General features: G+C 49.4%; 1 protein-coding gene across 2 annotated transcripts in view; it reads left to right on the forward strand.

The window, feature by feature from the left end:
* The window catches only part of TBC1D9B (TBC1 domain family member 9B), a 181,268-nt gene that overhangs the window by 40,481 nt on the left and 117,609 nt on the right, over positions 1-23,178 (forward strand). For both annotated transcript variants that reach the window (XM_063928532.1, XM_063928533.1), the window contains exon 4: positions 18,983-19,211. In XM_063928532.1, coding sequence (XP_063784602.1) covers positions 18,983-19,211 — 229 coding nt within the window. The remainder of the gene's footprint in view (positions 1-18,982; positions 19,212-23,178) is intronic.

The following is a 23,178-nucleotide window of genomic DNA, read 5'->3' on the forward strand; positions in this document are numbered from 1 at the left end:
GGGCACTCTAAAAGAAAGATTAGGTACTATCTGGTGTGCACTGGCTCCTCCCTCTATGCCCCTCCTCCAGACCTCAGTTAGAATCTGTGCCCGGCTCGAGCTTTTTGCACACTAGGGGCTCTCCTGAGCTTCTAGTAAAGAAAGTATTTGTTAGGTTTTTCATTTTCAGTGAGATCTGCTGGCAACAGACTCACTGCTACGAGGGACTTAGGGGAGAGAAGCGAACCTACCTGCTTGCAGCTAGCTTGGGCTTCTAGGCTACTGGACACCATTAGCTCCAGATGGATCGAACACAGGCCCAGCCTCGGTCGTCCGGAGCCGCGCCGCCGTCCCCCTTGCAGAGCCAGAAGCAAGAAGAACATCCTGGAAATCGGCGGCTGAAGACTCCGGTCTTCATTAAGGTAGTGCACAGCACTGCAGCTGTGCGCCATTGCTCCCTATGCACACCACATACTCCGGTCACTGATGGGTGCAGGGCGCTGGGGGGGGGGGGGGGGCGCCCTGGGCAGCAATTAGAGTACCTTACATTGGCAAACAGCACATAATATAGTCTAATAAACTATATATGTGCAAAAATCCCCCGCCATAATATAAATATAAGAGCGGGAGAAGTCCGCCGAGAAGGGGGCGGGGCTATCTCCCTCAGCACACTGGCGCCATTTCCTCTTCACAGCTCCGCTGGAAGACAGCTCCCCAGGCTCTCCCCTGCAGTTTCCAGGCTCAAAGGGTAAAAAAGAGAGGGGGGGCACTAAATTTAGGCGCAAACTGTATATGTAAAGCAGCTATAGGGAAAAATCACTTTGTGTTAGTGTAAATCCCTGATTATATAGCGCTGTGGTGTGTGCTGGCATACTCTCTCTCTGTCTCCCCAAAGGACTTTGTGGGGTCCTGTCCTCAGTCAGAGCATTCCCTGTGTGTGTGCGGTGTGTCGGTACGGCTGTGTCGACATGTTTGATGAGGAGGCTTATGTGGAGGCGGAGCAGGTGCCGATAAGTGTGATGTCACCCCCTGCGGGGTCGACACCTTAGTGGATGGATATGTGGAAGGTATTAACCGACAGTGTCAACTCCTTACATAAAAGGTTCGATGACGCAGCTTTGGGACAGCCGGCATCTCAGCCCGCGCCTGCCCAGGCATCTCAGAGGCCGTCAGGGGCTCAAAAACGCCCGCTACCTCAGATGGCTGACACAGATGTCGACACGGAGTCTGACTCCAGTGTCGACGAGGATGATTCAAATATACAATCCACTAGGGCCATCCGATGTATGATTACGGCAATGAAAAATGTGTTGCACATTTCTGACGTTAACCCGGTTACCACAAAAAAGGGTATTATGTTTGGGGAGAAAAAGCAGCCAGTGACTTTTCCCCCATCTGATGAGTTAAACGAATTGTGTGAAGAAGCGTGGGGTTCCCCAGATAAGAAACTAGTAATTTCTAAGCGGTTACTAATGGCGTACTCTTTCCCGCCAACGGATAGGTTACGCTGGGAGATATCCCCTAAGGTGGACAAAGCGCTCACACGCTTATCAAAAAAGGTGGCACTGCCGTCTCAGGATACGGCCGCCTTAAAGGAGCCTGCAGATAGAAAGCAGGAGGCTATCCTGAAGTCTGTGTATACACACTCAGGTACTATACTGAGACCTGCTATTGCTTCAGCATGGATGTGTAGTGCTGCAGCAGCATGGTCTGATTCCCTGTCGGATAACATTGATTCCCTTGACAGGGACACTATTTTGCTAACTATAGAGCATATTAAAGACGTAGTCTTATATATGAGAGATGCACAGAGGGACATTTGCCGGCTGGCATCTAGAATTAATGCAATGTCCATTTCTGCCAGGAGAGTATTATGGACTCGGCAGTGGACAGGTGATGCTGATTCTAAAAGGCACATGGAAGTTTTGCCTTATAAGGGTGAGGAATTGTTTGGGGACGGTCTCTCGGACCTCGTGTCCACAGCAACAGCTGGGAAGTCGACCTTTTTACCTCAGGTCCCCTCACAGCCTAAGAAAGCACCGTATTATCAAGTACAGTCCTTTCGGCCTCAGAAAGGCAAGCGGGTCAGAGGCGCGTCTTTTCTGCCCAGAGGCAGGGGTAGAGGGAAAAAGCTGCACCAGACAGCCAGTTCCCAGGAACAAATATCCTCCCCTGCTTCCACTAAGTCCACCGCATGACGCTGGGGCTCCACAGGTGGAGCCAGGTGCGGTGGGGGCCCGTCTCCGGAACTTCAGCGACCAGTGGGTTCGCTCACATGTGGATCTCTGGGTTCTACAGGTATCTCAGGGATACAAGCTGGAGTTCGAGACGTCTCCCCCTCGCCGTTACCTCAAATCAGCCTTGCCTGCTACTCCCAAGGAAAGGGAGGTAGTACTGGCGGCAATTCACAAGCTGTACCTCCAGCAGGTGATAATCAAAGTTCCTCTCCTTCAACAGGGACGAGGTTACTATTCCACAATGTTTGTGATACCGAAACCAGACGGTTCGGTGAGACCCATTCTAAATTTGAAATCCTTGAACACTTATATAAGGAAGTTCAAGTTCAAAATGGAATCGCTCAGGGCGGTTACTGCAAGCCTGGAAGAGGGGGATATTATGGTGTCACTGGACATCATGGATGCTTACCTACATGTCCCCATTTACCCACCTCACCAGGAGTACCTCAAGGTTGTGGTACAGAACTGCCATTACCAATTCCAGACGTTGCCGTTTGGTCTGTCCACGGCACCGAGGGTGTGTTCCAAGGTAATGGCCAAAATGATGATACTCCTTCGAAAGAAGGGAGTTATAATTATCCCGTACTTGGACAATCTCCTTATAAAGGCGAGGTCCAAGGAGCAGTCGTTGATCGGAGTAGCACTATCTCAGGAAGTGCTACAACAGCACGGCTGGATTCTGAATATCCCAAAGTCGCAGCTGGTTCCTACTAGAGATGAGCGCCGGAAATTTTTCGGGTTTTGGTTTTGGGTTCGGTTCCGCGGCCGTGTTTTGGGTTCGACCGCGTTTTGGCAAAACCTCACCGAATTTTTTTTGTCGGATTCGGGTGTGTTTTGGATTCGGGTGTTTTTTTTAAAAAACACTAAAAAACAGCTTAAATCATAGAATTTGGGGGTCATTTTGATCCCAAAGTATTATTAACCTCAAAAACCATAATTTACACTCATTTTCAGTCTATTCTGAATACCTCACACCTCACAATATTATTTTTAGTCCTAAAATTTGCACCTAGGTCGCTGGATGACTAAGCTAAGCGACCCTAGTGGCCGACACAAACACCGGGCCCATCTAGGAGTGGCACTGCAGTGTCACGCAGGATGTCCCTTCCAAAAAACCCTCCCCAAACAGCACATGACGCAAAGAAAAAAAGAGGCGCAATGAGGTAGCTGTGTGAGTAAGATAAGCGACCCTAGTGGCCGACACAAACACCGGGCCCATCTAGGAGTGGCACTGCAGTGTCACGCAGGATGGCCCTTCCAAAAAATCCTCCCCAAACAGCACATGACGCAAAGAAAAAAAGAGGCGCAATGAGGTAGCTGTGTGAGTAAGATAAGCGACCCTAGTGGCCGACACAAACACCGGACCCATCTAGGAGTGGCACTGCAGTGTCACGCAGGATGTCCCTTCCAAAAAACCCTCCCCAAACAGCACATGACGCAAAGAAAAAAAGAGGCGCAATGAGGTAGCTGTGTGAGTAAGATAAGCGACCCTAGTGGCCGACACAAACACCGGGCCCATCTAGGAGTGGCACTGCAGTGTCACGCAGGATGGCCCTTCCAAAAAACATTCCACAAACAGCACATGACGCAAAGAAAAATTAAAGAAAAAAGAGGTGCAAGATGGAATTGTCCTTGGGCCCTCCCACCCACCCTTATGTTGTATAAACAGGACATGCACACTTTAACCAACCCATCATTTCAGTGACAGGGTCTGCCACACGACTGTGACTGAAATGACGGGTTGGTTTGGACCCCCACCAAAAAAGAAGCAATTAATCTCTCCTTGCACAAACTGGCTCTACAGAGGCAAGATGTCCACCTCATCATCATCCTCCGATATATCACCGTGTACATCCCCCTCCTCACAGATTATCAATTCGTCCCCACTGGAATCCACCATCTCAGCTCCCTGTGTACTTTGTGGAGGCAATTGCTGCTGGTCAATGTCTCCACGGAGGAATTGATTATAATTCATTTTAATGAACATCATCTTCTCCACATTTTCTGGATGTAACCTCGTACGCCGATTGCTGACAAGGTGAGCGGCGGCACTAAACACTCTTTCGGAGTACACACTTGTAGGAGGACAACTTAGGTAGAATAAAGCCAGTTTGTGCAAGGGCCTCCAAATTGCCTCTTTTTCCTGCCAGTATAAGTACGGACTGTGTGACGTGCCTACTTGGATGCGGTCACTCATATAATCCTCCACAATTCTTTCAATGTTGAGAGAATCATATGCAGTGACAGTAGACGACATGTCCGTAATCGTTGTCAGGTCCTTCAGTCCGGACCAGATGTCAGCATCAGCAGTCGCTCCAGACTGCCCTGCATCACCGCCAGCGGGTGGGCTCGGAATTCTGAGCCTTTTCCTCGCACCCCCAGTTGCGGGAGAATGTGAAGGAGGAGATGTTGACAGGTCGCGTTCCGCTTGACTTGACAATTTTCTCACCAGCAGGTCTTTCAACCCCAGCAGACTTGTGTCTGCCGGAAAGAGAGATCCAAGGTAGGCTTTAAATCTAGGATCGAGCACGGTGGCCAAAATGTAGTGCTCTGATTTCAACAGATTGACCACCCGTGAATCCTTGTTAAGCGAATTAAGGGCTCCATCCACAAGTCCCACATGCCTAGCGGAATCGCTCGGTGTTAGCTCCTCCTTCAATGTCTCCAGCTTCTTCTGCAAAAGCCTGATGAGGGGAATGACCTGACTCAGGCTGGCAGTGTCTGAACTGACTTCACGTGTGGCAAGTTCAAAGGGCATCAGAACCTTGCACAACGTTGAAATCATTCTCCACTGCGCTTGAGACAGGTGCATTCCACCTCCTATATCGTGCTCAATTGTATAGGCTTGAATGGCCTTTTGCTGCTCCTCCAACCTCTGAAGCATATAGAGGGTTGAATTCCACCTCGTTACCACTTCTTGCTTCAGATGATGGCAGGGCAGGTTCAGTAGTTTTTGGTGGTGCTCCAGTCTTCTGTACGTGGTGCCTGTACGCCGAAAGTGTCCCGCAATTCTTCTGGCCACCGACAGCATCTCTTGCACGCCCCTGTCGTTTTTTAAATAATTCTGCACCACCAAATTCAAGGTATGTGCAAAACATGGGACGTGCTGGAATTTGCCCATATTTAATGCACACACAATATTGCTGGCGTTGTCCGATGCCACAAATCCACAGGAGAGTCCAATTGGGGTAAGCCATTCCGCGATGATCTTCCTCAGTTGCCGTAAGAGGTTTTCAGCTGTGTGCGTATTCTGGAAACCGGTGATACAAAGCGTAGCCTGCCTAGGAAAGAGTTGGCGTTTGCGAGATGCTGCTACTGGTGCCGCCGCTGCTGTTCTTGCGGCGGGAGTCCATACATCTTCCCAGTGGGCTGTCACAGTCATATAGTCCTGACCCTGCCCTGCTCCACTTGTCCACATGTCCGTGGTTAAGTGGACATTGGGTACAGCTGCATTTTTTAGGACACTGGTGACTCTTTTTCTGAGGTCTGTGTACATTTTCGGTATCGCCTGCCTAGAGAAATGGAACCTAGATGGTATTTGGTACCGGGGACACAGTACCTCCAACAAGTCTCTAGTTGGCTCTGCAGTAATGATGGATACCGGAACCACGTTTCTCACCACCCAGGATGCCAAGGCCTCAGTTATCCGCTTTGCAGTAGGATGACTGCTGTGATATTTCATCTTCCTCGCAAAGGACTGTTGGACAGTCAATTGCTTGGTGGAAGTAGTAAAAGTGGTCTTACGACTTCCCCTCTGGGATGACCATCGACTCCCAGCAGCAACAACAGCAGCGCCAGCAGCAGTAGGCGTTACACGCAAGGATGCATCGGAGGAATCCCAGGCAGGAGAGGAATCGTCAGAATTGCCAGTGACATGGCCTGCAGGACTATTGGCATTCCTGGGGAAGGAGGAAATTGACACTGAGGGAGTTGGTGGGGTGGTTTGCGTGAGCTTGGTTACAAGAGGAAGGGATTTACTGGTCAGTGGACTGCTTCCGCTGTCACCCAAAGTTTTTGAACTTGTCACTGACTTATTATGAATGCGCTGCAGGTGACGTATAAGGGAGGATGTTCCGAGGTGGTTAACGTCCTTACCCCTACTTATTACAGCTTGACAAAGGCAACACACGGCTTGACACCTGTTGTCCGCATTTCTGTTGAAATACTTCCACACCGAAGAGCTGATTTTTTTGGTATTTTCACCAGGCATGTCAGTGGCCATATTCCTCCCACGGACAACAGGTGTCTCCCCGGGTGCCTGACTTAAACAAACCACCTCACCATCAGAATCCTCCTGGTCAATTTCCTCCCCAGCGCCAGCAACACCCATATCCTCCTCATCCTGGTGTACTTCAACACTGACATCTTCAATCTGACTATCAGGAACTGGACTGCGGGTGCTCCTTCCAGCACTTGCAGGGGGCGTGCAAATGGTGGAAGGCGCATGCTCTTCACGTCCAGTGTTGGGAAGGTCAGGCATCGCAACCGACACAATTGGAGTCGGACTCTCCTTGTGGATTTGGGATTTCGAAGAACGCACAGTTCTTTGCGGTGCTACTGCTTTTGCCAGCTTGAGTCTTTTCATTTTTCTAGCGAGAGGCTGAGTGCTTCCATCCTCATGTGAAGCTGAACCACTAGCCATGAACATAGGCCAGGGCCTCAGCCGTTCCTTGCCACTCCGTGTGGTAAATGGCATATTGGCAAGTTTACGCTTCTCCGACAATTTTATTTTAGGTTTTGGAGTCCTTTTTTTACTGATATTTGGTGTTTTGGATTTGACATGCTCTGTACTATGACATTGGGCATCGGCCTTGGCAGACGACGTTGCTGGCATTTCATCGTCTCGGCCATGACTAGTGGCAGCAGCTTCAGCACGAGGTGGAAGTGGATCTTGATCTTTCCCTAATTTTGGAACCTCAACATTTTTGTTCTCCATATTTTAATAGGCACAACTAAAAGGCACCTCAGGTAAACAATGGAGATGGATGGATACTAGTATACTTATGGATGGACTGCCGAGTGCCGACACAGAGGTAGCTACAGCCGTGGACTAACGTACTGTGTCTGCTGCTAATATAGACTGGATGATAATGATATGAAATCAATATATATATGTATGTATATATAATATCACTAGTACTGCAGCCGGACAGGTAGATAATATATTTATTAGGTAATGATGACTGATGACGGACCTGCTGGACACTGTCAGCTCAGCAGCACCGCAGACTGCTACAGTAAGCTACTATACTATAGTAGTATGTACAAAGAAGAAAGAAAAAAAAAAAACCACGGGTAGGTGGTATACAATTATGGATGGACTGCCGAGTGCCGACACAGAGGTAGCTACAGCCGTGGACTACCGTACTGTGTCTGCTGCTAATATAGACTGGATGATAATGATATGAAATCAATATATATATGTATGTATATATAATATCACTAGTACTGCAGCCGGACAGGTAGATAATATATTTATTAGGTAATGATGACTGATGACGGACCTGCTGGACACTGTCAGCTCAGCAGCACCGCAGACTGCTACAGTAAGCTACTATACTATAGTTGTATGTACAAAGAAGAAAGAAAAAAAAAAACCACGGGTAGGTGGTATACAATTATGGATGGACTGCCGAGTGCCGACACAGAGGTAGCTACAGCCGTGGACTAACGTACTGTGTCTGCTGCTAATATAGACTGGATGATAATGATATGAAATCAATATATATATGTATGTATATATAATATCACTAGTACTGCAGCCGGACAGGTAGATAATATATTTATTAGGTAATGATGACTGATGACGGACCTGCTGGACACTGTCAGCTCAGCAGCACCGCAGACTGCTACAGTAAGCTACTATACTATAGTAGTATGTACAAAGAAGAAAGAAAAAAAAAAACCACGGGTAGGTGGTATACAATTATGGATGGACTGCCGAGTGCCGACACAGAGGTAGCTACAGCCGTGGACTAACGTACTGTGTCTGCTGCTAATATAGAGTCTAGACTGGATGATAAATTATTGATAATGAGATGAAATCAATATAATATCACTAGTACTGCAGCCGGACAGGTACTATATATATTTATTATGTAATGACTGATGACGGACCTGCTGGACACTGTCAGGTCAGCAGCACCGCAGACTGCTACAGTAAGCTACTATAGTAGTATGTATAAAGAAGAATGAAAAAAAAAAAAAAACACGGGTAGGTGGTATACAATATTATATATATATATATATATATATTATATACAATTATATATATATAAACAGTGCAATGAGGCGGCACTCCGGAGACTTTTCAAATAATTTATTGCAGTGTATATTAAACTGCAGTATATATTAAACTGGTGGTGATTGATTATTAAACTGGTGGTCAGGTCACTCACGTTGCAACTTGCAACTAGTACTCCGAGTCCTAAGTAGACAATCACAAAATATATTATTATACTGGTGGTCAGTGTGGTCACAACAATGGCAGTGTGGCACTGACTCTGGCAGCAAAAGTGTGCACTGTACGTTATATGTACTCCTGAGTCCTGCTCTCAGACTCTAACTGCTCCCCACTGTCAGTGTCTCCCCCACAAGTCAGATAATACAATACACTTACAGTCACACTATCTAATCTATATCACTTCAGCAAGTAGTATAGTAGTATAGTAGTACTCCTCCTAATAATGCTCCCCAAAATTACTACTACTGTGTCTCTCTCGTCTCTACTGTGTCTCTCTCTTCTCTAAACGGAGAGGACGCCAGCCACGTCCTCTCCCTATGACTCTCAATGCACGTGTGAAAATGGCGGCGACGCGCGGCTCCTTATATAGAATCCGAGTCTCGCGATAGAATCCGAGCCTCGCGAGAATCCGACAGCGGGATGATGACGTTCGGGCGCGCTCGGGTTAACCGAGCAAGGCGGGAAGATCCGAGTCGCTCGGACCCGTGAAAAAAAACATGAAGTTCGGGCGGGTTCGGATTCAGAGGAACCGAACCCGCTCATCTCTAGTTCCTACGACGCGTCTGCTGATATTGGGCATGTTTCTGGACTCAGAACAGTAGAAGGTGTTTCTCCCGGAGGAGAAGGCCAAGGAGTTGTCATCTCTGGTCAGAGACCTCCTGCAACCAAAACAGGTGTCGGTGCATCATTGCACGCGAATCCTGGAAAAGATGGTAGCTTCTTTCGAAGCAATTCCCTTCGGCAGGTTCCTTGCAAGGATCTTTCAGTGGGACCTGTTAGACAAGTGAGGATCGCATCTTCAGATGCATCGGCTGATCACCCTGTCCCCGAGGGCCAGGGTGTCTCTGCTGTGGTGGCTGCAGATTGCTCATCTTCTCGAGGGCCGCAGATTCGGCATTCAGGACTGGGTCCTGGTGACCACGGATGCAAGCCTCCGAGGTTGGGGAGCAGTCACTCAGGGAAGAAACTTCCAAGGACAATGGTCGAGTCAGGAGACTTCCCTACACATAAATATTCTGGACCTAAGGGCCATTTACAATGCCCTAAGGCAAGCAGAACCCCTGCTTCAAAACCAGCCGGTGCTGATTCAGTCAGACAACATCACGGCTGTCGCCCATGTAAACCGACAAGGCGGCACAAGAAGCAGGATGGCGTTGGCAGAAGCCACAAGGATTCTCCGATGGGCGGAGTATCACGTGCTAACACTGTCAGCAGTGTTCATTCCGGGTGTGGAAAACTAGGAAGCAGACTTCCTCAGCAGGCACGACCTCCACCCGGGAGAGTGGGGACTTCATCCAGAAGTCTTCACGCAGATTGTGAACCGTTGGGAACGGCCACAGGTGGACATGATGGCGTCCCGCCTCAACAAAAGCTAAAATAGTATTGCGCCAGGTCAAGAGACCCTCAGGCGATAGCTGTGGACGCACTAGTGACACCGTGGGTGTACCAGTCGGTTTATGTGTTCCCTCCTCTTCCTCTCATACCCAAGGTACTGAGGATAGTAAGTAAGAGAGGAGTAAGAACTATACTCGTAGTTCCGGATTGGCCAAGAAGAACTTGGTACCCGGAACTACAAGAAATGATCTCGGAGGACCCATGGCCTCTGTCTCTCAGACAGGACCTGTTACTGCAGGGGCCCTGTCTGTTCCAAGACTTACCGTGGCTGCGTTTGGAGGCTTGGCGGTTGAACGCCGGATCCTAACGGAAAAGGGCGTTCCAGATGAAGTGATTCCTACGCTGTTAAAGGCTAGGAAAGACGCTGCCTGAAGTTCAGACGTTGTTAAGGGAGTGCTGCATATTCGGCCCCCTTTTTGTGCCTCCAGTGGCACCTTGGGATCTCAATGTAGTGTTGGATTTCCTAAAATCACATTGTTTTGAGCCACTTCAGAACGTGGAGTTGAAGTATCTAACGTGGAAAGTGGTCATATATATATTTGGCCTTGGCTTCGGCTAGGCGTGTGTCAGAATTGGCGGCTTTGTCGTGTGAAAGCCCTTATCCCTTCCATAGGGACAGGGCAGAATTGAGGACTCGTCCCCAATTTCTCCCTAAGGTGGTATCAGCGTTTCATTTGAACCAACCTATTGTGGTGCCTGCGGCTACTCGGGACTTGGAGGCTTCCAAGTTGCTGGATGTAGTCCGGGCCCTGAAAATCTATGTTTCCAGGACGGCTAGAGTCAGAAAATACTGACTCGCTGTTTCTCCTGCATGCACCCAACAAGCTGGGTGCTCCTGCTTCTAAGCAGACTATTGCTCGCTGGATCTGTAGCACGATTCACCTTGCACATTCTGCGGCTGGACTGCTGCATCCTAAATCAGTAAAAGCCCATTCCACGAGGAAGGGGGCTCTTCTTGGGCGGCTGCCCAAGGGGTCTCGGCATTACAACTTTGCCGAGCTGCTACCTGGTCGGGGTCAAACACATTTGCAAAATTCTACAAGTTTGATACCCTGGCTGAGGAGGACCTTGAGTTTGCTCATTCGGTGCTGCAGAGTCATCCGCACTCTCCCGCCCGTTTGGGAGCTTTGGTATTATCCCCATGGTCCTTACGGAGTACCCAGCATCCACAAGGACGTCAGAGAAAATAAGAATTTACTCACCGGTAATTCTATTTCTCGTAGTCCGTAGTGGATGCTGGGAGCCCGTCCCAAGTGCGGATTGTCTGCAATACTTGTATATAGTTATTGCTTAACTAAAGGGTTATTGTTATGAGCCATCTGTTCAGTGAGGCTCAGTTGTTATTCATACTGTTAACTGGGTATAGTTATCACAAATTGTACGGTGTGATTGGTGTGGCTGGTATGAGTCTTACCCTGGATTCCAAATCCTTTCCTTGTAGTGTCAGCTCTTCCGGGCACAGTTTCCCTAACTGAGGTCTGGAGGAGGGGCATAGAGGGAGGAGCCAGTGCACGTCAGATAGTACCTAATCTTTCTTTTAGAGTGCCCAGTCTCCTGCGGAGCCCGTCTATTCCCCATGGTCCTTATGGAGTACCCAGCATCCACTACGGAGTACGAGAAATAGAATTACCGGTGAGTAAATTCTTATTTTTGCGCTGGGCAGAAAATCACGTAAGCACTCTGTCATCAGTATTCATTCCGGGAGTGGACAACTGGGAAGCAGACTTCCTCAGCAGACACAATCTCCATCCAGGAGGTGGGGACTTCATCAAGAAGTTTTTGCAGAAATAACAAGTCTTTGGGGACTTCCTCAAATAGACATGATGGCGTCACGCCTCAACAAGAAGCTTCGGAGGTATTGTGCCAGGTCACGGGACCCTCAGGCAGTAGCGGTGGACGCCCCGGTGACACCATGGGGGTTTCAGTCGGTCTATGTGTTCCCTCCTCTTCCTCTCATCTCAAAAATATTGAGAATCATAAGACGAAAAAGAGTGCAGACAATACTCATTGTTCCAGATTGGCCTCGAAGGGCCTGGTATTCAGATCTTCAGGAACTGCTCACAGAAGATCCTTGGCCTCTTCCTCTCAGGGAGGACCTGTTGCAGCAGGGGCCCTGCGTGTTCCAAGACTTACCGCGGTTACGTTTGACGGCATGGCCGTTGAACACCGAATCCTAGCTGGGAAGGGTATTCCGGAAGAAGTCATCCCTACTCTGATAAAGGCTGATAAAGGCTAGGAAGGAGGTGACGGCGAAACATTATCACCGTATCTGGAGGAAGTATGTTTCTTGGTGTGAAGCCAAGAATGCTCCTACAGAAGATTTCCATTTGGGCAGGAGTGGATATGGGCCTAAAGTTAGGCTCCATTAAGGTACAGATTTCTGCCCTATCTATATTCTTCCAGAAAGAATTGGCTTTTCTCCCAGAAGTCCAGACTTTTGTAAAGGGAGTGCTACACATTCAGCCCCCTTTTGTGCCCCCAGTGGCACCATGGGACCTAAACAGGGTGTTACAGTTCCTAAAATCTCACTGGTTTGAGCCTCTTCAAACGGTTGAGTTAAAGTTTCTCACTTGGAGGGTGGTCATGTTGTTGGCCTTAGCATCTGCAAGGCGGGTGTCTGAATTGGGGGCCTTGTCTCATAAGAGTCCCTATCTAATTTTCCATGTGGATAGAGCAGAGTTGAGGACTCGTCCTCAATTTTTACCTAAGGTGGTGTCATCGTTTCATATGAACCAACCTATTGTGGTGCCTGTTGCTACGGGAGACTTGGAGGATTCCAAATCCCTTGATGTAGTCAGGGCCTTAAAAATGTACGTAGCCAGGACGGCTCGAATTAGGAAAACAGAAGCTCTGTTTGTCCTGTATGCGGCCAACAAGGTTGGCGCTCCTGCTTCTAAGCAGACTATTGCTCGCTGGATCTGTAACACGATTCAGCAGGCTCATTCTACGGCTGGATTGCCGGTACCAAATTCGGTAAAGGCCCATTCCGCTAGGTAGGTGGCCTCTTCTTGGGCGGCTGCCCGAGGCGTCTCGGCTTTACAGCTTTGCCGAGCGGCTACTTGGTCGGGTTCAAACTCTTTTGCAAAATTCTACAAGTTTGATACCCTGGCTGATGAGGACCTCTGCAAGACTTGTATATAGTTGTTGCTTACATAAGGGTTATGTTACAGTTAAGATCAGTCGTTGGCTGATACTGTTTTGTTCATACTGTTAACTGGTTACGGATATTCCAGATTATACAGTGCGGATGGTGTGGGCTGGTATGAATCTTGCCCTTAGATTAACAAAAAATCCTTTCCTCGTACTGTCCGTCTCCTCTGGGCACAGTTTCTCTAACTGAGGTTTGGAGGAGGGGCATAGAGGGAGGAGCCAGTGCACACCCATTCTATCCTAAAGTCTTTAGAGTGCCCATGTCTCCTGCGGAGCCCGTCTCTACCCCATGGTCCTTACGGAGTCCCCAGCATCCTCTACGGACTAGGAGAAAAAGATTTACCGGTAGGTTTAAAATCTTATTTTTATTTTCAGGGAGCACTGCTGGCAACAGGCTCCCTGCATCGTGGGACTGAGGAGAGAGAAGCAAACCTACTTAAATGATATGCTCTGCTTCTTAGGCTACTGGACACTATTAGCTCCAGAGGGAGTCGGAACGCTGGTTTCACCCCGCCGTTCGTCCCAGAGCCGCGCCGCCGTCCTCCTCGCAGAGCCGGAAGATAGAAGCCGGGTGAGTATGAGAAGAAAAGAAGACTTCAAGGCGGCAGAAGACTTCAGATCTTCACTGAGCGCTGCGCGCCATTGCTCCCACACACTACACACACAGAAAGGCACTGATGGGTGCAGGGTGCAGGGGGGGCTCCCTGGGCAGCAATAAACCTCGGGACTGGCAATAAGGGCACATTAGGCTGCGGAGGCAGTAAATGAAGAGATCCCCCGCCATGTTTTGTATAATGAAGCGGGACCGAAGCCCGCCGCTGGAGGGGGCGGAGCTTGATCCCTCAGCACTAACAGCGCCATTTTCTCCACAGAACGCTGCAGAGAAGCTGGCTCCCCGGACTGAAAAGGAGGTGGGGGGGGGGGCATTTTTAAGGCGCAGTGAGTGTTATACACATTGATTAATAATAAAAAGCGCTATCTGGGTTGTATTCCAGTATCAGTGGGCGCTGGGTGTGTGCTGGCATACTCTCTCTCTGTCTCTCCAAAGGGCCTTGTTGGGAATTGTCCCCTTATAGATATATTCCTGTGTGTGTGGAGGTGTCGGTACGTGCGTGTCGGCATGTCTGAAGCGGAAGGCTCGTCCAAGGAGGAGGTGGAGCAGATGAGTGGTGTGTCTCCGTCGGCAACGCCGACTCATGATTGGATGGACATGTGGCATATGTTAAATGCAAGTGTGGCCTCATTACATAAGAGACCGGACATGGCAGAGTCCAGGGAGAAAGCAGGGAGTCAATCCACGGATTGGACTGGGTCACAGGGGCCGTCTGGGTCTCAAAAACGTCCTCTATCCCAAATAGTAGACACTGATACCGACACGGATTCTGATTCCAGTGTCGACTACGATGATGCAAGATTGCACCCAAGGGTGGCTAAAGGTATTCATTGTATGATTATTGCAATGAAAGAGGTTTTGCATATCACGGATGACCCCTCTGTCCCTGACACGAGGGTGCGCATGTATAAGGAGAAAAGACCTGAGGTAACCTTTCCCCCTTCTCATGAGCTTAACGAGTTGTCCAAGAAGGTGGCGCTACCGTCTCCGGACACGGCAGCCCTCAAGGATCCTGCTGATCGCAGACAGGAGACTACTTTAAAGTCTATTTATGCGCATACAGGTGATTTGCTCAGACCGGCAATAGCATCGGCATGGGTATGTAGCGCAGTTGCAGCATGGACAGATACCTTGTCAGCTGGCCTTGATACCCTAGACAGGGATACTATTTTATTAACATTAGCCCACATTAAAGACGCAGTCTTATTTATGAGGGACGCTCAAAGAGACGTTGGGCTGCCGGGTTCCAGAGCCAATGCCATGGCTATTTCTGCGAGACGAGCTCTATGTACCCGCCAATGGACGGGTGATGCAGACTCCAAGAAGCATATGGAGGTTTTACCTTACAAAGGCGAAGTGTTGTTTGGGGAGGGGCTCGCGGACCTGGTTGCCACAGCTACCGCGGTTAAATCTACCTTTTTACCTTTTGTTCCCCAACAGCAAAAGAAAACTCCACAGTATCGGATGCATTCTTGTCTTTCGGTCGCATAAGGCCAGAAGAGGTCGGGGCTCCTCCTTCCTTGCCAGAGGTAAGGGAAAGAGAACGCCTGCGTTGGCTAGTTCCCAGGAGCAGAAGTCCTCCCCGGCTTCTACTAAATCCACCGCAGACGCTGGGGCTCCCCTAAGGGAGTCCGCACCGGTGGGGGCACGTCTTCGACTTTTCAGCCAAATCTGGCTTCTTTCAGAAGTGGATCCTTGGGCACTCGAAATTGTTTCCCAGGGCTACAGGCTGGAATTGGAAGAGGTGCGCCCCGCCGATTTTTCAAGTCGGCCTTGCCAGCTTCTCCACCAGAGAGGGAAGTAGTGTTAGCTGCAATTCAAAAGCTGTGTCACCAGTTAGTGGTGGTCAAGGTTCCCCTGGTCCAACAGGGAAAAGGGTATTATTCAACCCTGTTTGTGGTCCCGAAGCCGGATGGTTCGGTCAGACCCATTTTAAATCTGAAATCCCTAAACCTGTACTTGAAAAAGTTTAAATTCAAGATGGAATCGCTCCGAGCGGTAATATCCAGCCTGGAAGGGAGGGATTTTATGGTGTCACTAGACATAAAGGATGCATACCTTCATGTCCCCATATACCCTCCTCATCAGGAGTTCCTGAGATTCGCTGTACAGGACTGTCATTACCAGTTTCAGACGTTGCCATTTGGGCTTTCCACGGCCCTGAGGATTTTCACCAAGGTAATGGCAGAGATGATGGTGCTCCTGCGCAGGCAGGGAGTCACAATTATCCCATACTTGGACGATCTCCTGATAAAGGCGAGATCGAGAGACAAATTGCTGGAGAGCGTGTCGCTCTCCTTGAAAGTGCTGCAACAGCACGGTTGGATTCTCAATCAGCCAAAGTCACAATTGGTTCCAACGACTCGGCTATCGTTCCTAGGCATGATTCTGGACACGGAACAAAAGAGGGTTTTTCTCCCATTGGAAAAAGCTCAGGATCTCCAGAACATGGTCAGAGACCTGCTAAAACCAAAAAGAGTGTCTGTGCATCAATGCACTCGAGTTCTGGGAAAAATGGTGGCAGCCTACGAGGCCATCCCCTTCGGCAGGTTTCATGCGACGACTTTTCAGTGGGACCTTCTGGACAAGTGGTCCGGGTCTCATCTACAAATACATCAGAAAATAACCCTGTCCCCCAGGGCCAGGGTGTCTCTCCTGTGGTGGCTGCAGAGTACTCACCTTCTAGAGGGTTGCAGGTTCGGCATTCAAGACTGGGTTCTGGTGACCCTGGACGCGAGCCTCCGAGGATGGGGAGCAGTCACACAAGGAAGAAATTTTCAGGGACTGTGGTCAAGCCAGGAGGCTTGTCTGCACATCAACATACTGGAATCGAGGGCCATATACAACGGCCTACGACAAGCGGAGAATCTTCTTTGGGGCCTCCCGGTTCTGATTCAATCAGACAACGTCACAGCCGTGGCTCATGTAAACCGCCAAGGCGGGACAAGGAGCAGAGTGGCGATGGCGGAAGACACCAGGATTTTTCGCTGAGCAGAAAATCACGTAAGCACTCTGTCAGCTGTCTTCATTCCGGGAGTGGACAACTGGGAAGCAGACTTCCTCAGCAGACACGATCTCCATCCAGGATAGTGGGGACTTCATCAAGAAGTTTTTGCAGAGATAACAAGTCTTTGGGGAATTCCTCAAATAGACATGATGGCGTCACGCCTCAACAAAAAGCTTCGGAGGTATTGTGCCAGGTCATGGGACCCTCAGGCAGTAGCTGTAGACACCCTAGGACCTTGCGTTTGCTCAGTCGGTGCTGCAGAGTCATCCGCACTCTCCCGCCCGGTTTGGAGCTTTGGTATAAACCCCATGGTCCTTACGGAGTCCCCAGCATCCTCTAGGACGTAAGAGAAAATAAGATTTTAAACCTACCGGTAAATCTTTTTCTCCTAGTCCGTAGAGGATGCTGGGCGCCCGTCCCAGTGCGGACTAAATCTGCAAGACTTGTGTATATAGTTGTTGCTTTCATAAGGGTATATGTTGCAGTTGGAATCGGTCTTTGACTGATACTGTTTTTTGTTCATACTGTTGACTGGTTGCGTATATTCCAGGTTATATGGTATGATTGGTGTGGGCTGGTATGAATCTTGCCCTTAGATTAACAAAATCCTTTCCTCATATTGTCCATCTCCTCTGGGCACAGTTTTGTAACTGAGGTCTGGAGGAGGGGCATAGAGAGAGGAGCCAGTGCACACCCATACTAAAAGTTCTTTGTAGTGCCCATGTCTCCTGCGGAGCCCGTCTCTACCCCATGGTCCTTACGGAGTCCCCAGCATCCTCTACGGACTAGGAGAAAAAGATTTACCGGTAGGTTTAAAATCTTATTTTTTGCACTATTCCAGACTTCTGTTTGTTCTGTGAAAGTATGTATTTTATTTTTGGCAGATGGCAATTCTTTAATTTGACGCAAACCAGTAGAAGGACGGGGTTACACATAGGTGCATTTATCTCAATAGAATCTATAGAAACCTTAAATGTATAGCGCATTCACTATTTTCTTATACATGTACAAATCCTTTTCCCTTTGTTTGACCGTTTAGGTCGGGTGTGATACAGTATAACGGCGGTCGGGTTACTGGTGGTCACATGACCGGCATCCTGACCATGAGAATGCAGATAGGGGACGGGGTAATTATTTTACCTCTCCCCTGTTCCCTTCCTTAAACCACCTGAGATAAAGCTTAGGGCTAAGACACGGGGTGGCGGCTAGGGTAAGACGCAGGGGGTGGCAGCTAGGGCTAAGACACAGGGGGTGGCGGCTAGGGCTAAGACACAGGGGGTGGCGGCTAGGGCTAAGACACAGGGGGTGGCGGCTAGGGCTAAGACACAGGGGGTGGCGGCTAGGGATAAGACACAAGGGGTGGCGGCTAGGGCTAAGACACAAGGGGTGGCGGCTAGGGCTAAGACACAAGGGGTGGCGGCTAGGGCTTAGACACAAGGGGTTGCGGCTAGGGCTACGATACAGGGGGTGGTGGCTAGGGCTAAGACGCAGGGGGTGGCTGCTTGGACTAAGACGCAGGGGGTGGCGGCTTGGGCAAAGACACAGTGGGTGGCGGCTAGGGCTAAGACACTGGGGTTGGCGGCTAGGACTAAGACACTGGGTGTGGCGGCCAGGACTAAGACACTAGGAGTGGTGGCTAGGGCTAAGACACGGGGTAGCAGTTAGGGCTAAGATACAGGGGGTGGCGGCTAGGGCTAGGACACAAGGGGTGGCAGTTAGCGCTAAAACACTCGGTGGCGGCTAGGGCTAAGACACAGGCGGTGGTGGCTAAGGCTAAGATACAGGCGGAGGTGGCTAGGGCTAAGAAACAGGTGGTGGTGGCTAGGGCTAAGACACAAGGTGGTGGCTAGGGCTAAGACACGGTGTGGTGGCTAGGACTAAGACACCTGGAGTGGCGACTAGGGCTAAGACACCTGGAGTGGCGACTAAGGCTAAGAGTTGGGGAGGTGACAGCTATGGCTACCCCCCCTCTAGTGGCTAACCTCTTCTTCCCTTTAATGAAGCCGCAATATGGCAGCTCCCCCTGTATATTCTATTAAATGTTCGGTGAAAGCGAGCAAGCATTAAAAGCACATACTATGCCTATGCAAAGCTATTTGAATGGGGTTCATAAACAGATCTATAACTTTTAATGAAAGGGTATCATTGCGGAGGAGAACAAGAGCCTGCTGCCCAAGGATGAAGAGGATCCTGGGAAGTTCAAGGAGGCTGAGTTGAAAATGCGGAAGCAGTTTGGAATGCCTGAGGGGGAGAAGCTGGTAAACTATTACTCCTGCAGCTACTGGAAGGGGCGGGTTCCCCGGCAAGGCTGGCTCTACCTATCCGTCAACCATCTCTGCTTCTATTCCTTTTTGTTAGGGAAAGAAGGTGAGACCTCATTCTTATTTATTACACTCAGAATTTAATACATGTATACCCATTTCTCTATCGTCCTTGTGGATGCTGGGGTTCCTGAAAGGACCATGGGGAATAGGGCACAAAAAGTAAAGCTTTCCGATCAGGTGGTGTGCACTGGCTCCTCCCCCTATGACCCTCCTCCAGACTCCAGTTAGATTTTTGTGCCCGGCCGAGAAGGGTGCAATCTAGGTGGCTCTCCTAAAGAGCTGCTTAGAGAAAGTTTAGCTTAGGTTTTTTATTTTACAGTGAGTCCTGCTGGCAACAGGATCACTGCAACGAGGGACTTAGGGGAGAAGGAGTGAACTCACCTGCGTGCAGGATGGATTGGCTTCTTGGCTACTGGACATCAGCTCCAGAGGGACGATCACAGGTACAGCCTGGATGGTCACCGGAGCCGCGCCGCCGGCCCCCTTGCAGATGCTGAAGTAAGAAGAGGTCCAGAATCGGCGGCTGAAGACTCCTGCAGTCTTCTAAAGGTAGCGCACAGCACTGCAGCTGTGCGCCATTTTCCTCTCAGCACACTTCACACGGCAGTCACTGAGGGTGCAGGGCGCTGGGAGGGGGGCGCCCTGGGAGGCAAATGAAAACCTTTTTTGGCGAAAAATACCTCACGTATAGCCCCCAGAGGCTATATGGAGATATTTAACCCCTGCCAAGATTCACTAAATAGCGGGAGACGAGCCCGCCGTAAAAGGGGCGGGGCCTATCTCCTCAGCACACAGCGCCATTTTCTCTCACAGAAAGCCTGGAGAGAAGGCTCCCAGGCTCTCCCCTGCACTGCACTACAGAAACAGGGTTAAAACAGAGAGGGGGGGCACTGATTTTGGCGATATTGAGATGCTATAAGGGAAAACACTTATATAAGGTTGTCCCTATATAATTATAGCGTTTTGGTGTGTGCTGGCAAACTCTCCCTCTGTCTCCCCAAAGGGCTAGTGTGGGTCCTGTCCTCTGTCAGAGCATTCCCGGTGTGTGTGCTGTGTGTCGGTACGTGTGTGTCGACATGTATGAGGACGATGTTGGTGAGGAGGCGGAGAAATTGCCTGTAATGGTGATGTCACTCTCTAGGGAGTCGACACCGGAATGGATGGCTTATTTAGGGAATTACGTGAGAATGTCAACACGCTGCAAGGTCGGTTGACGACGTGAGACGGCCGACAAACTATTAGTACCGGTCCAGGCGTCTCAGAAACACCGTCAGGGGCGTTAAAAACGCCCATTTACCTCAGTCGGTCGACACAGACACAGACACGGACACTGAATCCAGTGTCGACGGTGAATAAACAAACGTATTTCTCATTAGGGCCACACGTTAAGGGCAATGAAGGAGGTGTTGCATATTTCTGATACTACAAGTACCACAAAAAAGGGTATTATGTGGGAGTGAAAAAACTACCTGTAGTTTTTCCTGAATCAGATAAAATAAAATGAAGTGTGTGATGATGCGTGGGGTTACCCCGATAGCAAATATTGGCGTTATACCCTTTCCCGCCAGAAATTAGGGCGGGTTGGGAAACACCCCTTAGGGTGATAAGGCGCTCACACGCTTATCAAGTGGCGTTACCGTCTCCAGATACGGCCGCCCTCAAGGAGCCAGCTGATAGGAAGCTGGAAAGATATCCTAAAAAGTATATACACACATACGGTGGTTATACTGCGACCAGCGATCGCCATCAGCCTGGAGATGCAGTGCTGGGTTGGCTTGGTCGGATTCCCTGACTGAAAATATTTTATTCATATAGAGCATTTAATAGGATGCATTCTATATATATGTACGTGAGATGCACAGAGGGATATTTGCTCTCTGGCATCAAGATAAGTACGTTGTCCATATCACCCAGAAGATGTCATGGACACGACAGTGGTCAGGTGATACAGATCCCATACGGCACATGGAAGTATTGCCGTATAAAGGGAAGGAGTTAGTTGGGGTCGGTCCATCGGACCTGGGGACCACGGCAACAGCTGGGAAATCCAATCTTTTTACCCCAAGTTACATCTCAGCTGAAAAAGACACCGTCTTTTCAGCCTCAATCCTTCCTTTCCCATGAGGGCATGCAGGCAAAAGGCCAGTCATATCTGCCCAGACATAGAGGTAAGGGAAGTAGACTGCAGCAGGCAGCCCCTTCCCAGGAAAAGAAGCCCTCCACCGCGTCTGCCAAGTCCTCAGCATGACGCTGGGGCCGTGCAAGCGGACTCAAGGTGGGGGGGTAGTCTCAAGAGTCTCAGCGCGCAGTGGGATCACTCGCAGGTTGACCCCTAGATAGTACAAGTTTTATCCCAGGGGTACAGATTGGAGAGTCGAGACATCTTCTCCTCGCAGGTTTCTGAAGTCTGCTTTACCAACGGCTCCCTCCGACAGGGAGGCAGCATTGGAAACAATTCACAAGCTGTATATCCAGCAGGTGATAATCAAAGTACCCCTCCTACAACAAGGAAAAGGGTATTATTTTTCCACACTATATTGTGGTACTGAAGCCAGACGGCTTGGTGAGACATAGTCTAAACTGAAATCTTTGAACACTTACATAAAAGGTTCAAATCGAGATGGAGTCACTCAGAGCAGTGATAGCGAACCGGAAAAAAGGGGACTATATGGTGTCCCTGGACATCAAGGATTACCTCCATGTCCAAATTTGCCCTTCTCAACAAGGGTACCTCTGGTTCGTGGTACAGAACTGTCAATATCAGTTCCAGACGATGCCGTTTGAATTATCCACGGCACCCCGGGCCTTTTACCAAGGTAATGGCCGAAAAGATGTTTCTTCAAAGAAAAAAGGCATCTAAATTATCCCTTACTTGGACGATATCCTGAAAAGGGCAAGTTCCAGAGAACAGTTGGAGGTCGGAAGAGCACTATCTAAAGTAGTTCTACGACAGCACGACTGGATTCTAAATATTCCAAGAATCGCAGCTGTTTTCCGACGATACGTCTGCTGTTACTAGGAATGATTCTGGGCATAGTCCAGAAAAAGGTGTTCCTCCGGGAGGAAAAAGCCAAGGAGTTATTCGACCTAGTCAGAAACCTCCTAAAACCAGGCCAAGTATCAGTGCATCAATGCACAGGAGTCCTGGGAAAAATGGTGGCTTCTTACGAAGCGATTCCATTCGGCAGATCTCAGGGGATTTGCTGGACGAATGGTCCGGATCGCATTTTCAGATGCATCAGCGGATAATCCTGTCTCCAAGGACAAGGGTGTCTCTTCTGTGGGGGCTGCAGAGTGCTCATCTTTTAGAGGGCAGCACACTCAGCATTCAGGACTGTGTTCTGGGGACCACGGATACCAGCCTGAGAGGCTGGGGAGTAGTCACACAGGGAAAAAATTTCCAAGGAAGTGTGGTCAAGTCTGGAGACTTCTCTCCACATGAATATACTGGAGCTAAGGGCAATTTACAATGCTCTGAGCCTAGGAAGACTCCTGCTTCAAAGTCAACCGGTGCTGATCCAGTAGGACATCATCATGGCGGTCGCCCACGTTATCAGACGGGGCGACACAAGAAGCAGGAGGGCAATGACAGCAAGGATTCTTCGCTGGGCGGAAAATCATGTGATAACACTGTCAGCAGTGTTCATTCCGGGAGTGGGCAACTGGGAAGATTTCCTCAGCATAAATGAATTCCACCCGGAAAAGTGGAAACTTAATCTGGAAGTTTCCACATGATTGTAAACCGTTGGGAAAGACCAAAGGTGGTTATGATGGCGTCCCACCTGAAGCGCCAGGTCAAGAGACACTCAGGCAATAGCTGGGACGCTCTGGTAACACCGTCGGTGTACCAGTCGGTGTATGTGTTCCATCCTCTACTTTTCATACCCAATGTATTGAAAATGATAGGAAGGAGAGGAGTAAGAACTATACTCGTGGCTCCGGTTTGGCCAAGAAGGACTTGGTTCCCGGAACTTCAAGAGATACTAAGAAGGGTCTTGATTCGGCAAGAA

This window comes from Pseudophryne corroboree, chromosome 6 (genome assembly GCF_028390025.1).
Source record: "Pseudophryne corroboree isolate aPseCor3 chromosome 6, aPseCor3.hap2, whole genome shotgun sequence".
In the NCBI taxonomy this organism is placed as follows: Eukaryota; Metazoa; Chordata; class Amphibia; order Anura; family Myobatrachidae; genus Pseudophryne; species Pseudophryne corroboree.